We start from the raw sequence: 20527 nt of genomic DNA on the forward strand, positions 1-20527 counted from the left end.
TCTGCTCGGGGAATGGGATGTGCGTCGGTTCTGGTGACCGCATTCAGGCCCCGGTAGTCGACGCAGAACCGGAGCTCAGGAGTGGTGCCGGGGGCGGCCGCTTTGGGGACCAGTACCACTGGGCTGGCCCAGGGGCTGTCTGAGGGCTCGATGACCCCGAGCGTGAGCATCTTGGACACCTCCTCTTGGATGCAGGCCCGTACCCGAGGCATTTTGATAGAACCACCTTTTCATGTCTTCCTGACTGGCCTCCAAGTTTGCTTTAGCCATTTCTCTGAACCGTCTGGTCTGGTTGCCTAGGGCCAGGAGGTACTTGAAGACATCTGGAGGGTTCTTCAGAGGGGGCATTTCCCAACCTTCTTTGACTAGGCTGAGCGGCCCTCGCACCGGGTGTCCATATAAGAGTTCGAACGGGCTGAAGCCGAGGGACTTCTGGGGGACTTCTCGATAGGCAAAGAGGAGGCACGGCAGTAGCACATCCCACTGGCAACGGAGGGGCTCTTCCAACCCCCCAATCATCCCTTTGAGCGTGCGGTTGGACCGCTCAACTAGTCCATTTCCTTGAGGGTGATAGGGGGTCGTGAATCGGTAGGTGACCCCACACTGTTGCCAGAGGGATTTCATGTATTTTGAAATAAAGTTTGTGCCTCTGTCGCTGACGACTTCTCGGGGGAAGCCCACCCGGGAGAAGATCCCCATCAAGGCCCGGCCAACCACCGGGGCTGTCACAGTTCGCAGGGGAACAGCCTCGGGGTAGCGGGTGGCGTGGTCCACCAGTACCAGGATGAACCGATGTCCTTGTGCTGTACGGGGGTCCAGGGGCCCCACAATGTCTATTCCCACCCTCTCGAACGGGGTGGTGACCACTGGGAAAGGTTGCAGAGGTGCTTTAAGCTTGCGGCCGCTCTTCCCGCTGGCCTGGCACGTGGGGCAAGACCGGCAGTGCTGGAGTACGTTGTTCCTCATCTTGGGCCAGAAAAAGTGGGTCACCAGGCGACTGTAGGTTTTGTCCTGACCCAGGTGACCAGCCAGGGGGACATCGTGGGCCAGGTTTAGCAAAAAGTCTCTAAAGCGGAGGGGCACCACTAGCACTCGACTGGCCCCTAACTCCGCGATTCTCTGTTCGCTGTACAACAGGTCATTGTCCCAATAGACCCAATGGGTTCCGGAGGTATCCCCTGCGCTCTGGGCGAGGGCTTGTTGGCGGAGTCCCTCGAGGGAGGGACAGGTCTTCTGCTCTTGACGAAACTGTTCTTGGGTGGGCCCCCCTTCCTGACGCCACTGAGCCAGGTCGGGAAGGTCCTGGAGCTGGGCGAGCCCTTCGGGGGTTTGCTCTGGGGGGTCGGCATGGTCGGTGTCTTCTACTGGAGCGATCGGGGGAGGAGGTGCCGGCCATTCCGGTTCTTCTGGTCGGGGGATGGCACGGGCGGCCATGGACCGGGTGGTTACGCACGCCCAGTCCGGGAGGCCCAACATCCCCAGGTGCTGTCTTCTCTCTACGGCGGCCCATGGGGAACTCTCCAGATCATTTCCCAGGAGACAGTCTACGGGGGCATCATCTCGGACCGTCACCTTCAACATGCCGGAGACTCCTCCCCACTCGAAGGGGACGCAGGCCATCCGACAAAGACTCTCTGAATTGTCGGCTGAACCGACAGGGCAGAGAACGTTCGGCAGGATCTGTTCTGGGGTCACCAGGTGACAGCGGACGGCCGTCACACTGGCCCCGGTGTCACGCAGGGCTTCGGCCCTGCGTCCATTAATGTTCACCCACTGACTGTACTTCCGGGTGTTGGCGGGTAGGGGGGCCCGCGGGACCATGTCTTTTCCCCCTAGGCACGCTAGAACCATGGCGGCGGGTTCCCATTCTTGGTGTTCTTGCTCACGTTCCTCGTGTTCTTCGGAGATTTGTTCCTCCCCCAGGGCGGCGGCAGCCATCTGGCGGGGTCTCGGAGTCTGGCTCTGTGGACAATTCGGGTCACTTGCGTAGTGGCCGACTCGCTGGCATCGGTGACACGTGACATTGGCTCTGTACCCCGGGCGCGCCGGGGTGTTGCCCCGGTTGGCCGGGGGTGGCGTGTTGGCAGTGGAAGCGGCCGGGGCGTTGTCTCTTCCTCGTCCCTGGCCCCCTCCTCCTCCTCGGGGACGGTGCTGACCTGGGTGGTTCCGGTTCTGTTCCTGCGACCCATTTCGGCCCACTCGGGTGATTTCCCACCGGTCAGCCTCGGCGGCGAGCTGTCGTGGATCAGTCAATTTACTGTCGAGGAGGTGCTGCCTGAGCTCGACGAAGCAGTTGTTAGATAGATGCTCCCATACCATGAGATTGAAGAGTTGCTCGTAGGTCGTTACATTGCTCCCCTTGATCCAACCCTCGAAGGCTCGGCTGAAATAGTTCACATACTCCACCCAAGTTGTACCCGGGATCCGGGTGCAGTCTTGGAACCTCTGGCGGTACATTTCGGGTGTGAGCCCATAGCGGGTGAGGAGGGTAGCTTTCATGTGGTCATAGGAGGTCATCAGATGGTCTGGAAGCTGTAACAGGGCATCGCGGCCTTCATTGACGAACCTCCCCCATAGACCGGCTCCCCAGTCGCTTCGATCGATCCGGTGGGAGGTCACAGCGATCTCGTAGGCCTTGAACCACTGCTGTATGTCGTCATCTCGGAAATATTCTCGAACGACATCCTTGGGGATATGTACCTTTTTTTCTGTTGCTCCCGGGGTGCGCGGTTGCTCGGGCACCCCTAATTCTTTGTTCTGCTTACGTAATTCTATCTCTGCTAGTTTGCGCTCGTGTTCATACGCCAGTCTCTTCTCTTCAAGCTCTCTTTGTCTCTGTTTTTCTTCCCTTTCTTCTCGAAGCCGTAGATGTTCGGCTAATTTGAGTTCGCCATCCATTTTGAGCCGGGCCATTTCTAGTTCATGTAGCCTGTTTCTCTCTCGTTCTTGGATTTCGTTTTGCGAAAGACCCGTTCTTCGCTCCTCGGGAGCCGTGGTGTTTTTCTCTGCTGCTGCGACATTTTGGTCCGGGGGTCTGACGGCCCCGGTTTCCGCCCATGACTCAATGGCGTGCTTGAAATCGTCCTTAGTACTCAGACCGGTGGTAGCGATACCTAGTTCAATGCAGAATTGTTTCAACTCACGATGGCTGTACTCTTCCAATTTCTCCATCTGGAATTTCTCGGTGGATCCGCTCTCTTTGGTTGTCATTGTGGTTTCGTCGTGGGGTGAGCTACTCTCTGTACGATTACGCGTTGATTCGGATCGCGCCGCTGGCCACCAATGTTAGACGGACCGGGAGGGTCGGCCGAGAATAAGGGGAGAGGTCTCCGGGGAGAGCCGTCTCCAGCGATCGTACAGACGAGTAACTTCCCCCCCACAGAAGTACACCACACAAGGATAAGGTTTAACGTTCTTTATAAGCAATTCTTTAAGTACGGCGAAATGGTACAAGGAGGTCTGGACTCAGGGGTCCCCTCGGTTCTAGTCTCTTGATTGGGAAAAGGGTAGCGGGACAGTCTTGTTACCAATCTGGTAGATGAAATAGCTCACAATCCTCGAGCTCGGCGTTCTAGATGATCGGGCCGCGGCGGAGCCAGCAGGTCCCGGGATGGTTGAAGGTAGCGACGGTCCGCGGCGGAGCCAGCAGGTCCCGATGAAGGTGGTGGTTACAAACGGTCCGCGGCCACGCCAGCAGGTCCCGACGACGATGAAGGTTTCAGAAAGGTTGCGGCAGCGCCAGCAGGCAGGATGATAGTTCGCAAGGCAGGACTACGGCAGCGCCAGTAGTCCGTCAAGGATGAGTTCTTCACTGCGTCTCTCGACTCCAGGATACAACTGCCTTCCTGCTCTGGAGCTGCCCCAGTTATAGGTCTGGTCCCCTTTGATGTCCGGACCCTCGCACTTGGAGGTCGGGAGGTCCGGATGAGGGAGTCCAGACACCCAGCAGGGGGGTGGAGCCAGTGCCCGGGGGAGCCGGGGGCGATCGGCACCTGGCGGGGGAGAGCCATCGACACCTCTTTCTCCCATTGACCTGCCAAGTGGGCCGCTCACCTCCTGGGTGGATGGTGGCGCCGGGATGTCGGGGCCTGGCCAGGCCCAGGGTTAGGGTCGATCGGAGGCCACGCGGCCTCGTGGTGCTGTGTCCAAGATGGCACCCAAGCCGGGCGAGGGGGCCGGTAGTGATTCGGGTCCATGATGTGGAGATGCCCAGGGGCAGGGGTCCCATATGAGACGGGAAACGGGTGGTTGTGGCGTGTCACACCTGAGGAGCCGGGCTCGGGCCCGGTCGTGCGGGGAGGGAGCAAGCCCTTCACGTGGCCTGTCCAACAGCAGTGCAAGATTCCGCGTTCACGGAAATAAGCTAAAATGATAGTTAACTGCAAACTGGATTCCTAAAGCGAAGGCAGAAATTCCTAAGATGCACACAAGTAAGAACTTATTTCAAAGAGAAAATATTCTGAATGGTCAACGTTGCATAATGCTCTTAACCAAGCTGTACATCACATCTCTGAAAATTCCTGTACTCTCGATTTCTTTATGAAGGCATTGAGAGTCCTCCTAAAAGGTGGTCAAAGAAAGCGGTATACTAAGTGGCCTGAGTCATAAAGACCTTCAGCTTCAGAGAAATTATTAAGCGATTCAGTGAGGGCACAGCATCACATTTAAGTTAATGGAAAATACAAGATTCTACATCACCAATTTCTCATTTTTATATTATTCGGCTCAAGATATTGAAATGAGGCACAAATGCTCTACAAGGACCAGGGCGACCAAGGTGTGTATAACAACATCTGGTTTCTGTATGCATGTTCGCCCTTTGCGCAAAGATTTGTAGGTCTAGCAAGGATATATGTAAGCCTTCTCAGTAATGGTAGGCCTTGTTGCCCGTAATACTGTGTTATGTTGGGAGTGACAGAAGAGTAGAAGGATGTTTGCTATTTATTACTTTTTAAAACCGTGTCAGAATACCTGCTTTTTAAAAATTTCTTAAAATATAGGCCACTTTTGAAATATCAAATGTGTATTCACTGTTGATGAAGGACGTTCTACACGCATTGCACAATGTTGCTCTTTGTTCTTTGCTGCTTTGTACACATTCAAACGTGATTTGACCATTGCCCAGGCACACAACAAAATGTAGACTGCAAAAACTTGCAACAGTTTTTGTTGTGCTCTGTTTTTGTACTGCTGACAAAACATAAAACACTAAAAATGAAAAAAAAATGTAAAAGTGGTTTGTGAGAGTGAGTTATGGATGGGGTGGAGGAACGTGTGTATGTGCATTTGTACATATAGCGTGTCCATGATCAGTCCATGTGTGGGTATTTATTTTTTCTTTTATTTGAAAAGTTTTATATAGCTCTGGCTAGACCCGGAGGTATCAGAGCACTTTACATGAGTTACAGCGAGTTACAGGTTACATAGTTACATCACTTAAATCAGAGTCACAGGGGGAGGAGGAGGGGGAGGGAGGGAATACACAATGGGAGAAACGAGGAAAACCATGTCAGATGTCCAACTGGGTAGGTGACGGCCGAGGGGGTGAAACCAGGGCCTGACTCATCCTTAGCTGCATGTGACCGCTCCACAGGGCCTCGGCCAAGGTTGCTCGTGCATCGAGGTGAGTACAAACAGTTTTGACACCCATGGGGCGTCATCAAAAGTCCAACAGAAGTTCAGAGGAACGTAATTTATGAGTTATATATAGTGCTGGCTAGACCCGTAGGTATCAGCGCCCTTTACATTAGGCTACACAATGTTACAGAGAATAAAAATAAATACAAATGACATCAAAAATTAAGCAACAACTTGGAAGAGGAAAGAAAGGTGAGACAAATAGAGATGGGGGGGAAGGGGAAGTGTGAAGGGGGAGGGGGAGGGAAAGACGGCAGGAGAGGCAAAAAGACGGCAGAAGAGACGAAAGGAAGTCTGCCCAAAGACCGACTGTGTAGGTGACATTCGAGGAGGGAATCCACAACCCATCACCCCAATAGCTAAACAGATCGCTCCATCGGGCTTCAGTCAAATAGCTAAGTCTCAACTGACGAGGGAAAGTTCACAGAAGAAAGTCCAGTGGATAGACAGGGTGGGAACTATGAGCAAGGATTGGTGAGGGCAAAAGTCAATAGCAGGAAAGAAGAGAAGAGTAGAGAGGAGGGGGGGGTAGGGAGTTTGGTGAAAAGGAGAAGGGAGAAAAGTCCAGAAGAGAGACGCAGGAAAGTTTGCTCAAAGACCGGCTGGGTAGGAGATGGTCAAGGAGGGAAATCCATAGTACCTGTGTGAAGTATTTTTGCTTCGGAAATGTATGAGGTGGTGCAGTAGGTAACTGATGATATCTATGTATGTGCAGAGGAAATACCTCAATGGTAGTAGCATATGTATTCCAACATTGTCCTCATCCATCTCCAGGGTGCATCAAACCTACTGTGGGCACGGGCTCCTGGTTGAAAAGATTCATGAAAGCCTGTTCATGACTAAAGTTGTGCACATGTGCTATCCGTGGGACTGTAGTGCAGCTACCAGCACTTTTAACTGAGGCTACTTATGAGAGAGATGCCAGAAAATAAAGAAGATGAAATGGCACTCTTTATGAAATGCATTGATTAGCTTAGCCAATCAGGATGCTGGTAAGAACACCTATTGATCGTGCTTGCCTTCTATGGTGAGTGGTAGAGTCACTAAATAAATTGAAACAGTCAAACTGTTTTTTAATTGTGTGTGAGATTATGGGGACTATGGCTAAAAAAGTTACAGTCCTTTTGCTACTAGACGTTAGTTCCTGTTAATTACTCTTCCTTTCCTTGTTCACCATTTCCTTTGCTGAGGCCCATTAATTGTTGGTTGTGCAGGCATCAGTGGTTCACACCCTCAAAAGAAGGTGTGCTTCACACCTTCAAAAGATGGTGTGAACCACTGATAATGCTTTAAGCAGAGGGGACAAAAGCCTAGGTAGTTCCCTGTATAGAATGATTATATGAGGAGTGTTGGTGCTAATGGCATTACTTCCAACATGCTCCCAGGCATTGTAAGATGTTAGTTGTTCTTTCCCCCCAGTGTGCAACCACTCCTTACTCTCAGGCACATAAATGGCAGGAGGGACCATTAACAGCTTCAAATGATGTCAGGAGGGTGCTATAATGCTTCATTACAACTGGACTGCATTTCAACTGTGGCCATTCGGGCGTAGTTACAAGAAAGCCTCTTTTCAAAATTACTAACCGTATAATTTTTTCCTTAATTGCATTGGTTTTTCACTGTTGCTCTGTGGTTCCGAATCGTTTTGAAATTTGTGTAGAGATTTTCAAACGAAAAACATATTTCAAATTCTGCCAAATCCTCCCGATACTAAATCTACCTTACATCTTTTGAAGGACACCTTTGTGGTAGTGTTTTCGTTAACCTCTGGGAAAATGGTGTACATCTCTGAACAAGCAACAGCCATCTTGAATTGTAAGAAGGAATTTCTTGACTCCTCCAGATTTGTAGAGCTTCTGGCTCCTCAGGATGTCAGTGTCTTCTACAAACACACCACCCAATCCCATCTGCAACCGTGGAACATGGGCACAGACACTGGTAATCCATTTTTTTTCATTTATTCATTTTGATGTACTGTTAACCATGCTTTACCACACTCTTTCTGCCTTTTTTAAGTGTGAGGTGTGTAAATACATTAGAATATACTTATTTTCAAGCTCAGTATTAGTTCAAGAATTGTAGCAGATAGATTGCTCTCTGTTAGCCTTTTTCATGTAGCATCATATGATTCTTTTTAATTTATGAAGCAGAAGTCGATACAATTATAGTCACGATCTACATTTAATTTAAAATTTGAGGCTATGGTATATTTTTTTAATGAATAAAGAGTATTATGAAAAGGGGAAAAACATGTACATTTTTACTTAAACATATTTCAGAATACAGTTGAACAGTGACTGGCCATATGTGAAGTACATGAAGGTTAGAGATGAAAGTCCCTGCGCCTGTCTTTTTGCCTCACACCCAGCTTGGTATCTGACTCTCCCACAGTCCGATGAGCAACCTATTTGTTGTGATATTGTCATGTTTCACTAATAATGGATATTAAAATAGAATGGAAATTAAGTTCACAGAGCCATCTGGCAGCTGTTCTCCTTTTAACTGGTCAGAAATGATCGGAAGCAAGCAAAGGATTCAACTGTTAGCTTAAACGATCAAAGCATTGATGGTGTAACAGGTATCACCACTTGGCCACAAGCTCTAGAACAGAGGATTTAAAACTAAAGCCGTTAAGATGCAGCATTTATGAACTATGGGCTGCCTACTAGTCACTTTTTAAGAGGCAGGAGAACCATAAATAGATTCTTAGGTGAACCTGCCCCCCGGCCAATGACTACTATCACATTTTGTTCCGTAACTGCTAACATAGCCACCCTTAGAAACCAAGCCTTGATTCTAGAAATTAATGCCACAACTAAGGGCCTGATTCTGATGAAGTTAGGAAAGCATTCCCACCTAAGGCCTGATTCCAATGCGGTCAGGAAGGCCTCCTAATGCATTTGCTCCTTCCAAATCTGATCGGGAACGTGTCTTCCTGACCCAGGGCCCTATTATGATGCGGTTAGGAACATGTGCTACCATTGAAGTCAATGGGAGTCCAACTAAATCGTATCTGGAAGCATCTGGATACATCGTACTCGGTCGGTTGGACTCTCCCAATCCGAGTGGGTAAACCATTTCCAAACCGATTCGGTCGGGAAGCTTTCCAACCCGCATCAGAATCGGGCCCTTAGTGTACCATCTGTGCGTTTAACATGTTTTGTGGCACTTCAATGTCTCCCTACACACCCCTATGACAATCCCCATCCACTTGGCCAAGAAATGGACAAACGTAGCCACAGGAATATAGCTGTCCAGACATAAAGCAAAACATTGAAAAAGATAACAAAATGGTTGTTTAATCATCAACCAAATGTTTAGCCTTCACATCAGACAGGCCTTTGTTGTATTGTGTTTTTGCTAACGGAGAATGCAAATAATTATTATGTTTTAAAAAACTGAGACATAACACTACAGAACTATATATAACGACCTTTTTTGCATTCAGCCCCTTTGCATAATAAATATTGATTAATAAGATCGGAATCGCCAATCAAGTATGGAAGGGTGTCATGAACACTCTACTATTTTAATTATCGTTATCTCCAACGTCCCACCCTTAATGCGAACAGACTCAGCTGAAAATGCAATAAGACAAGTCAGAATTCATAGGTGTCTACCATCCAGAAAGAGAATCGCAGATCATACAGAATTACCCCGCACATGGTATTCCCGGGTGTGATGATCCTCCATATTTTCACCAGGGGTGACCCCAACGGGCCACCCCTGACTTTGTTCCTGATAAAAGGTCCGGACCTATGCGGTTACAAGTGATCAGTGATAACGCCAGTTTAGTCATGTAATGTCTACTCCATACAGGCCTATAGGCCTTCAACTTGTGATACCATGGTAAAACAGATCCAACGTTATGACTAATACCCCTTTTATCGTTGTCACCAGTACAGTATTGCTGCCCACCCCCCCCCCCCGGTCCAGCCCAACGTGGAATGAGTGTCAGTCCTAGCTTACCAAGTCATCCAAAGTGCTTTGTACCTTGGGAGGACGGAGCTTTCGTGTTCCCAAAGTCTTACTTTTTCCAGCATTTTAATATTTCCTATTTTTTTTCTTGAATTGCCGAAGGTTTCCCTTTTCTTTCTTAGAAGTTGTAAATGACAACAGTGTTGGCGCCAGTACAGGAAAAATGTCAAGTGTTTTAATTCGAATTACTTTTTTCTGTCTTCCAGCACCATCCCTGTATGAATACTCTCAAGTGAAATCCTTTTTCTGCAGGATCAGGCAAGTTTTTTGACGTTATTTCTACTTGGAGGGTGTGGAAAACTATATTGTATATAGTTCACTATATCAAATATTTGTTCCCAAATGGTGTTGATACACAATATATGTGCAGAATATGGATTAGTAGGAACAACCAAGGGAGTAGCCAGAAATTTTAAAAACCCACACTTTGAACCAAAGCTCTGATGGAAGTAAGAAAGCCAAGCAAGTGAGCTCAACCCTCATTAGAAAAGCTCCAATGTCTTTTCCATCCAAACATCTATCCATACATCCTTTCACCCTTCCTTCTATATACTTATATCCACTATTTCGCCTTTACATGCTGGTATTGATCCATTCTTTCATTCATTATTCAGTCTTTCACCTTTCCATCCATCTTTCCTTTAATTCACCTTTTCACCCATCCACCATTTCACCCATATTTCCATTCACCTACCCTCACATCCTTGCACTTATTCATCCACCCACCTATCATTTAATCTACCATGCATCATGGCATCTACCATGCATCATTTCATCCATCCATACATCCTTTCACCCCACCACCCTTTCACCTATGCACTGTTTCACTCATTCATACACCGATCATCCTTTCACCCATTCACCCACCCAACATATCCTTTCATTCACCCATGCATCCTTTCACCCATCCACCATTTATTTGCTCCATCTTTTCACCCACACATGTTTTCACCCACACATGTTTTCACCTACACATGCTTTCACCCACACATCCTTTCACCCATCCATCTTTTTCACCTATCCTTTGACTCACCCACTCATCCGTTCACCCATCCTTTCAGCCACCCTCACATTCTTTCAACCACCCTCACATCCTTTTACCCATCCATCCATCCTTTCACACATCTACCCTTTCACCCATCCTTTCACTCACCCATGCATCTTTTCACCCATCCATTCTTTCACCCACTCACCGGTACCTCCACCCATCCACCCTTTCACCCACGTACCTTTTCATCCACCCGCCCTTTAACCCATCCTTTCAACCATCCACACATCTTTTAACCCATCCACTGTTTCACCCAATTTGTTTACCCACGCATCTTTTCACCTATCCATTCTTGCACCCAGCCTTTCACTCACCTATGCATCTTATCACCCATCTGCCCTTTCACCCATCATTTCACCCACCCAAGCATTCTTTCACCCATGTACCCTTTTCACTCATCCTTTCACCTATCCATCCTTTCAGCTATCCTCTTTTGTACCCATCATTTCACTCACCCATGCCTTCTTTTACACTTCTACCTTTCACTCACCCATGCATTATTTCACCCGTCCTCCCTTTCACACACCCATCCTGTCACCCATTTACTCTTTTCACTCATTCTTTCACCCATGCATCCTTCACTCATCCACCCTTTCACCTTTCTTTCACTAACCAGTTTCCTTTTACCCATCCACACTTTCACCTATCATTTCACTCAAACATGCAATCTTTCACCCATCTATTTCCTACTCTTTCATCCATCCTTTTATGCACCCATCCTTTCATCCACCGACACTTTCATCCACCCACCCTTTCACCCATCTTTTCACCCACCCTTGCATCGATTTTTCCAAGAAAGACTACCCAGGCCCTCATTACGAGTGGATTGGTATTATTCAATTATTTCAAGTGGAGCCAACCCAAAGAATCTACCATTACTTGGTGGTCCATGATAACTGGAATTGTTTATGTGATTTCCATCTTGATTCCCACACGTTTTAGTTGGTATTTCACCTGGAAGTGCAATCTCTGGTGAAAAAGCCCCAACATGCTGTCTTTCTGCATAACATATAGTTATTACGGGGCTGGTGACCCTTATTCTCAGACCCATTACAATTAACAGGCGGCACATAGAAGTATAAGTGGGCCTTACTTCACAGTATTCAACAAATAGAGCATTTGATGCTGCAGAGAATGTGTAGTGATGAAATACAATTCAAAATCAAATCACTAAAAAGTACCCCCAAAACAAACTTGTTATAAGAATACAGATTCTGAAATTTCTTCAGAACTGCCGGGGTAGTACCTCTAACCCACTGGTACAAGGATTCTGTTCAGTCAACCGACACTGCACTGAGAAACTGGAACATGTTGTTTTCAAATGGTTATTTAGGAAGGCTTAATCTCATGCATAAAATATGAATGGTAACCACAGAAAGAGAATAAAGCAACAGTTATTAACATAACTGTCAATAAGAACATCTCTAGCATTTTAGCGAGTTGCATAATATCCTACGCCCTACTGCTATTTTTAACAGTGACACTAATCTAATCCCCTTAGCTAAGATAATAAATAGCATTACTGTTTGTCAAGTTTCTAAGATGGATGGTGCTGCATACATTTTGAACAACAAGTCTGGCTGTTTGTTAACACAGTTCTGCTGAGGGATGAAAACATGCCTGCCTCGAGGAATGACCAGAGCCCAAGTTTGGCTCCCAGCTTTTGGAGCTCAGTTTCCGGTTGAGAGCGGGCCTGGATTTGCAATCTGGCTTGACCTCTGGTGATAATATCTAGCACAAAGACCTCTCCCAAATTGTAGTAAAATCATGGAGTATATTTAGTGTTCTGACCACTGATTTTAATCAATATCAAATAGGTTTTGAGAGTCTGTTATCTCCTGAGACTAAACTATCATGGTCTAAAACACGTAAGCTTTCTCCATATATTTACATTAAGGAATGTACCTAATTGTAATGGCAGCACACATAGGAAGCAAACTTTTGAGATGCTACATTGTGTCACTGCTGCTCCTTTGGCATGTAGTATTATAGATTAGGCCTTATTCTGGAATACGGCTTTGATAAGCTGATGTGTACTGCTGAGGCTCTAAAGGCAAAGCTGGTAAAAGTCTTGCTGATTTTGCTTGTCTTTTCTTCTTCGGCAAGTAGACATTTGCAAGCAACCCACTTGGCTTTGCCTCCACCAGTTCCTTGTTTGAAGTTGGTCAGAAATCTCTAGATTACTCTTACCCTCTTTGGTTGTCAGAATTAGAAAACATCCCCATCTAAAAGTTCACAGAAGCAGTACTCAAAGGAGGCATGGGGTTTAGAAGAATTTTGATTTAGCATGCTTATAGAATGGTTTGCCTCTTGACCCAACTGTGGCGGTCACTTAATACTTGGATTAGAGACAATCCCAGATGATGGGAAGGAGGAATGTATGATGTAGGTGTCAGCAGGCCAGGACAAAGTCTTCACAGAGAAAGGAACATTCAAAAACGTATCTAAAATGTAGGATGTTCAAATCAGATCGGAGTAAGGAAGAAGCAGAGGTTCATTCAGCTTCCAACTGTCAATAGTTAACTAACTATTCTACTATACTACTCTGGCATTTAGACTGTTGTGGTTCATTTACCCCCTTTGATTACTATCAAAGGGGGGGGGGGTAAATGAACCACAACAGCCTATATGCCAGAGTCTCAGGGTCAATTGTTTGTTGTGGTTCATTTACTCTAAACTTACAGGCACTTGCTCATTCCTCACCCCGCATCTTCATGCAACAAAATATTAACATACAACACAACCAAATACCATAGGAGTCAAGAAAAATATATATGGCATTAATAATCTCTAATATTTTCTCCTATTTAAAATGAATAACATATACATAGAGACACATTTATTTAAAAAACATCACATAGACATAACCCAAGGGGGAATTTTTCAAAACTATGTACTTGGTCTTTTCAATAAACACACCTTTACCTGTGACACTGGATATCCATCAGTTTATTTGAAAACATATAGCAATTGCCAGAGCACTGTAGATCGTGCTTTCCAATTCCATTGACGCTTTTCGGTGGCAACACTTTATAACAAGCATTGGCATGGCCAATAGGTCTCGCTTTTGGGACCTTATAAGTATTTAGTTATGCAGCACAATATCCTTGGCGCAACAACTGTTGCATGGCTAAACACTTATAAGGTCCCAAAGTTGAGACCTATTGCCTAGAGGCATAAACAGCTCACACCTGCTGGCATGGCTAGCCTCCCCAGATCACGCACAGAGCCGAACAGATGTTTGCTTGTTGTGTGCAATCTGCCTAGATAGATCTGTAAAGCTGTCTGACCACAAAAGATTAACAGCTCCAGCCAAAAATATGCGAACCACAGGCAGCTCCGGCCTGTTTGTGCGCCTCTCAGCAAGGCCCAACGTGCCGCTGTCTGGAGCCTGTTGCCTGGAAACACAACATCGCTGTGGAACACAAGGGAGGCCAAGGCGAAGTGACCATGAGTAAAGCACATATAAAGCCCACTGGCATATGTCAAAAAGCCCAAAAAACAAACATTTGCTTCTCAAGAATTCAACAATAAAGCGGCTTGCCCGCCAGCAGAGCACCCTTCTATGAATGAAAGTCTGAATACAGTATGAAACTGCGCATTGATGGATTCCTTGGTAGTACTCTGTTAGATAGCTCAGTGAGTTCACGGTACAGGTTGACATTTGCTGCTGGGTGGAAAACAAACCGCTTGTGTGCTTTCTGACACGTACACTCTTCCAGCAGCAAGCGCCTGCAAGGAAACAGCCCAGAGAGCCAGCGTGCCTGTAAAATCCGACCCCGGTGGTAGTGTGGCTCACTGGTTAGAGGTGGCAGACCCGAGAGCAGAGGACGGCCCGGGACCAGGGTTCGATTCCCGGCGCGGCAGGTTTCTGGACCAGGGTCAGCGGACTCGATAATTCTCTCGCCTCGGTGCCCACTCTGATCAGCGATCACACTCGGCAACTCTGGACATTAGCTTGCCTCATCCTCACTAACGGCCCCACCAGACTGCCGGGGATGCCTGGTCTCACCCTGGAGATACCCATTTAAGGGACCATCTCTCAGGGAAGCCAGGAAGGGTTTCACAGCGGTCGAAGCGCCTTGGGACCCTCCGGGTAAGTAGTGCGCTATATAAATGCCTATACATTTACATTTACATTTACAAATAGACCGGTGGCCTGAAAGCATGGCTCCTGGTCCGCGCAAAGCTCGACTCGCATCCACACAATGTCTACAATATGGCTTCACAGTGCAACAATGAGTCTCCCTTCTGTGTAAATTGTGTTTACAACAAGAGGCATAAACAGCTCCCACCTGTTGGCGGGGCTGGCCTCCCCAGATCACGCACAGGGCCGAACAGACGTTGTGTGCAATCTGCCTAGATAGACGCGTAACGCAAGTCCGACCACGAGAGATTAACAGCTCCGGCCAAAAATATGCGGTAACAATGCGAACCACGGGCTGCTCTGGCCTGTTTGTGCGCCTCTCAGCAAGGCCCAACATGGCGCTATCTGGAGTCTGTTGCCTGGAAACACAACATCTCTGTGGAATACAAGGGAGGCCAAAGCGAAGTGACCACGAGTAAACACATAAAAAGTACACAGTCATACGTCAAAAAGCCCAAAAAACAAATATTTGCTTGTCAAGAATTCAACAACAAAGCGGCCTGCCAGCCAGCAGAGCACGCTTCTATGAATGAAAGTCTGAATACATTATGAAACTGCCCATTGATGGAGTCCTTGGTAGTACTCTGTTAGATAGCTCAGTGAGTTCACAGTAAAGGTTTGACATTTGTTGCGAGCCGCAGTTCATGAGGTGGAATCCCAACAGAGCCATGCCAACATATATCGTCCTTCCGAGGTCAGAAAATGTAGTACTAGTAACTTAGGCAATAGTAACAACTGGTATTTGAAGCGCATATAAAAGGCAGCATCAGGTGCTATTATTTAAACAAGCGCGTTCCTCGCACTAAAAGGAGGCAGCAGGGGAGGGGCGAGAGGAGGGGGTGAGTGCGTTTCACTTGCGAGAGCAAGCAGCACCAGGAGCGATGATTGCTCCCATATGGCGACGCGCACTCCCTCAAGTAAATCGCCACACGTGCATGTGTTGCCATTGAAGGCTATGAAACGCGTGCACGTCTTTGGCTGAAAAGCCGTAGCGATAGCAATAGGTCTTTTTGCCTTTGTAGCGCATGTGCGCTGCATAGGCGAGACCTAAAAACCATGTAAATGTTGCAGGGTGAAATTAGCAAATCAGCAAGTGAGCGAAGAGTAAAAACAGAGAAAATGTTTGAATGTACTAATTTCTGTCTTCTGCTTCTTACTTCTGTTTCCTAGGATACATTTCAGAGTACAACTTGTGTTATTTAATGTTGTACACTCAAACTGTAACTTTTACAAGATTTAATTTCACATGTGTAACTGGTTTAACTGGTTTATGTTATACTGAATGGTTTTCTTATTAAGATATTCTTTGTTTAAAAAACAATTGCTAAATAGAGGAGTTGTTATATATCTGCAGAGAAGGGAAGGATGGAGATAGTGAGCTTCGGTACTTCCCTTTCCGGATCACCCCATACTCTGTCCGGGTAGGGAACTCCATGACTACTGAGGTTGAATCCTGCTGCTTGGCTCTAGCAGAAAGAATACACTCTGGATATGAAGGTAAGGGACAGCAAACAGTAAAGTATGCAGTTTCTTATGCACATAATAACCTCTCTACCTAAAAAACGATATATGTAGGTCAAGTTATACAGTTAATTGAGTAATCCAACCTGATTTCATAAAGACCACATACACAACTATTGTAACATTATTCAAAATCCATAATGTAATGACTAAAACTGCATGTGCATTAAACAAAGCAAACTAGCAATATCATTCACTGGTGAAAGAGTTTCAGTATTAGGTAATAACTTAAAGTAAATTCCTATCTTTTTCTTAAAAGCAAACATTGCGCTCTATGTGATTATTGTTTCCAAATCCAGCTTTTCTGTTTGTTTATTTTTTAATAAGTTGTGTTTGCCTTATGCAGGATAATTGCAGTCACTTTATCCGGATATTCAATAATTGCCTTCAATATTCTGTTTGTATGTAGTACATGCATTTATTCTTTTCATGCATAGCTTTAGAATATGGTATAGGTACGTGCTGTATTTAGATTGAATCAAAATCATGAAACGTGTTTACCTTTTAAAAAAAATACATTTGTATCTTTGTTGTGATTGGGCATATTGTGTGATACCATGTGCTCATTGGGAAATGCCTTCTTAAATACTAGAAAATGGGTTTCATGTACATCACAATGTAAATTCCATGACAGTGCCTGCAACAAGGAATAGCAAACATGTTCTACAGTAACCATCAGTGTTTTAAAATAAACTTAGGTAATATCATAGGAATATTTTCTGCCACTGGTGAAAAAAGGAGAGTGCATGCTGGTAAACCATTGCTTAATTGAAAGTGGACTTCAACGAAAACCCATTAATTGTTAAATATAGCCAGTGTGAAAAACTTAGTTAACACTGAAATTGCGGCATCCAGTTAATAATAATAATCACAATAATAACTTGTTTTATATAGCACTTTTGCTATTCTAAGCAATGTAAAGGACCTCCAATGTCACTATCACCCACTTTCTTGGTACACGTCGACTGACTTATGGAAGGATGGAATGCCAAAATGCCATTGCTAGATTCAAACTTGTGACCCCCTGTTTCACTTGTCTTTCAGGAACAACTCATAAAGACTTTTTGCTGGCTGTCAATATCTTTGCTAAAACACCCCGACACCGGTTGTAGGCATAAGTCCCACAACAACCTTCACTTTAAATCATTACATGCAATTCTTGCTCATGCACCTACTATTGTTGCCATTAACAAGTGCATGCAAAGATATTTAGAAAGTGGGATGGCTTCCTAACAATGCAGACATGTAGCAATACTTGATATTCTAGGGAAACTATATAGAAAGTGGATGCTTTGCTAGGTTGGTGAGCGCACATTTAATACAGATATTCTCATCTCATAAAGAAGGTTTTAGTGTGGATCAAATTTAAATTGACCAATGCACAGCTCACATAACTCTGGTTGTGAATATACATGGATTCAGGATTCAGATATGCATGCAAGGCTTTGACAGACAACAGGGCGTTGGTTGCTGTCGTAAAGATTATTCAGTGTGCCTGAGGGGGTTTGAACATCATAATGTAGCTCATAGATGAAGATACGATTGTAAGCCTTCTTTCTCCAGTAACTTACCAATTTGGTGGACACAGCCTTTCATAAATATAGTATAGTATAATTAATATAGTAAAGAAGTACCATGCCCATGCTGCAGTGAACAGAGCTGGGGTGTGACAAACTAGGAGTTCTATTTCTAGGAGATATTTGCATTACATTTCAGGAGGCACAAGAACATTTTGATGTATGTGCTGGTCAATTCCTGCAGTGTACTAAACTAACCAAAATCTTCAGGCATATATATCCAGATTTCCCATCCGCTCCTGCTGTGATACAAACACTAGAAGTCATGTTGAACATAGGGTCTACATGGGGTTTGATCTCGCAACTCTTAACACATTGACATTGATAGTGCTCCATTTATTCTGGAGACAAGGTTGATATTGGGAGTAGGATTTAGTTAAAAGAACCTTTGTTGGATGAGCAGCTGAGAAGAGCGTGCGGCCAGGTGAAGGACATTTTTAGTTATGCCAGGTTCAAACTGGTAAACTTCCATATGTTAAATCATACTACCTTCACACCCACTAGGCTGCATAAAATCTATCCAAAAAGACCTGACACATGCTTTAGGTGTAAAGCTGTAGGGACAGGTTTCCTACATATGGTTTGGAGTTGTCCTGGGTTTGAACAATAGTGGAGGGAGGTCTCTGAATGATTGAAGGTTGTATCTGGGATCCAACTAGAAACGTCAATCAGGTAGTGTCGCCAAGAGTTGTCCATCCCCTAAAACTAAAAAGCGAATGGGCACTTAGTATCATTGTTTTTTTTAACAAAAAGGTGAATAACCATGCTGTGCTTGGCCATCGTTACGGCCCTGACTGTGATATGTAAAGTAGTGGCCGCTAAGTAAGGAAAGGTGCACAAAGTGCAAAAAGACGAGAAAGTAGAAAATACATGTATTATTTAGGGGAACTTCTTACGTGAGTTGGTGATCCCTACACCTGTGGATTTGTCCCTCGGTGAGCTAGGGGAGAATATCAATTCCATTGATATTCCTACAGCCACTATAGATGTTCAGGGAGATACACAACAAAGTTTAGGAATGTCTCAACAGCATATACCTCTGGTTGTATCAATGGACCTACAATTGTATCCTTATAAGGGTAGGTGTAGACCTGTGTAGAACAATGTGCTCTGTTTGTAGAATGTTTTGCTCATTTGTATGCAGAAGGAAAATGTAAATGTCCACATACGTGTTACTATACGTGCTTTTAACCTTGCTTGTCATATGTTAGAGTATATTAAATGCCCAGTGGTTTTTGTATTGTGTTTGGAAAAATAAATACATTACAAAAACCTTGTTGAAGATATAATGTAATTGAATCTGTTATTACAGCTAAGATGGGAGTGGATGCAATTCCTCCTGTGTCTAACAAAGATGTGCTTCAAGGATCTTTCCTTGTGTAAGATTATTTAATTTTATATGTTTTAGATTTGAATAATTGCTGGCTTGTGGTACCGACACTCCAAAGTTGTATATTTACAATTTAGTACCAAACAAAGAACCCTATTGTGAAATATCTAAGTCAGGAGCTCCCAGGGCTCTCAAAGGTTACTCGGTCCCAGCAGTGTCAACTGGTCTTTCTCCTCTGGTCTCATATGACATCCGTACTGCAGACCCCCAAACTGGGGACCAAATCTCTCTTTTAGCATTAGTCTTTTAGGTTAGTAAGGCAGAGTAATCCAAGACTGTCTCAGGTATGTGCTGTAGTTTATGAACTCAGAACTCAGCTTACAACATAAGCCTTCATCCAGTCAGTGTGTTTTCTTTTTTAATAAGGAATAGTACTTTAATACACACATAACTAAAAACTATGTACAAAATTACATTTATTTTACAAAATGGCAAGTGGAAAAATAATTGGCACCCATCTTAAAGGGGCCTTGCAAACTATGGGGCCCATTAGGATGTCGGGCGGATTGTCCCCACCAGGCTGGCGGTAGGCACCACCGGCCTGGCGGGGGCAATCCGCCCGGCATCTTCTCCGCAATGCCCCCGCCATATTAGTATGGCGGTGGAGACCACGGCGGACGGAAAGACCGTCCATCGCTTTTCCGCCCCGGTCGCCTTGCGGCCAGGGCGGAAAAGGTTTAATATGGTGGCGGTGTCAGTTTGACACCGCCAGCCACATTACAATGGGCCTGATCTGATGCCTTTCCGTGGCGGCAATGCCGCCACGGAAAGGCATTTGATCTTCACCTCGGGGGCCCCTGCGGGCCCCCATGGTGAAGGGGGGGGTGCACATGGGGGGTACCCCCCTGCATTTGCATACGCAATGCGGCAGGCATCGCGCGGTGCCTTCCGCTTTGTGTATGCAAATACATACATGCATTCTTAGCATTGTGGCGGGTGGTGCTGAAAGCACCACCCGGCACAATGTTAAGAATGCATGATGTGGCTGCCACTGTGTCTAGTGCGGGACCGCCGCTCAGCTCGCGGGCGGTCCCGTTTTCCGCAAGGGTGGCGGGCGGGCAAAGTCCGCTCGTCAACTTAATGGGGGCCTATGTGCAGAACTATACTACTGTGAAAGGTTACAATTGCCAACTAAGACCTATACTCAGACTAGGTCACATTGTTCTGAGAACCTTAAACTGTCTGTGTGTCCTCAGACCCTAATTCCACAATAGTCCTATATGTGTCAT

The 20527-nt window shown here is 45.8% G+C and overlaps 1 protein-coding gene across 1 annotated transcript in view; it reads left to right on the forward strand.

The window, feature by feature from the left end:
* The window catches only part of LOC147665610 (period circadian protein homolog 3-like), a 321666-nt gene that overhangs the window by 159225 nt on the left and 141914 nt on the right, over nt 1-20527 (forward strand). The window contains exons 7-9 of the mRNA XM_086949648.1: nt 7374-7575; nt 9822-9873; nt 16165-16307. Coding sequence (XP_086805774.1) covers nt 7374-7575; nt 9822-9873; nt 16165-16307 — 397 coding nt within the window. The remainder of the gene's footprint in view (nt 1-7373; nt 7576-9821; nt 9874-16164; nt 16308-20527) is intronic.

Source organism: Lissotriton vulgaris, unplaced genomic scaffold (assembly GCF_964263255.1).
Source record: "Lissotriton vulgaris unplaced genomic scaffold, aLisVul1.2 SCAFFOLD_771, whole genome shotgun sequence".
In the NCBI taxonomy this organism is placed as follows: Eukaryota; Metazoa; Chordata; class Amphibia; order Caudata; family Salamandridae; genus Lissotriton; species Lissotriton vulgaris.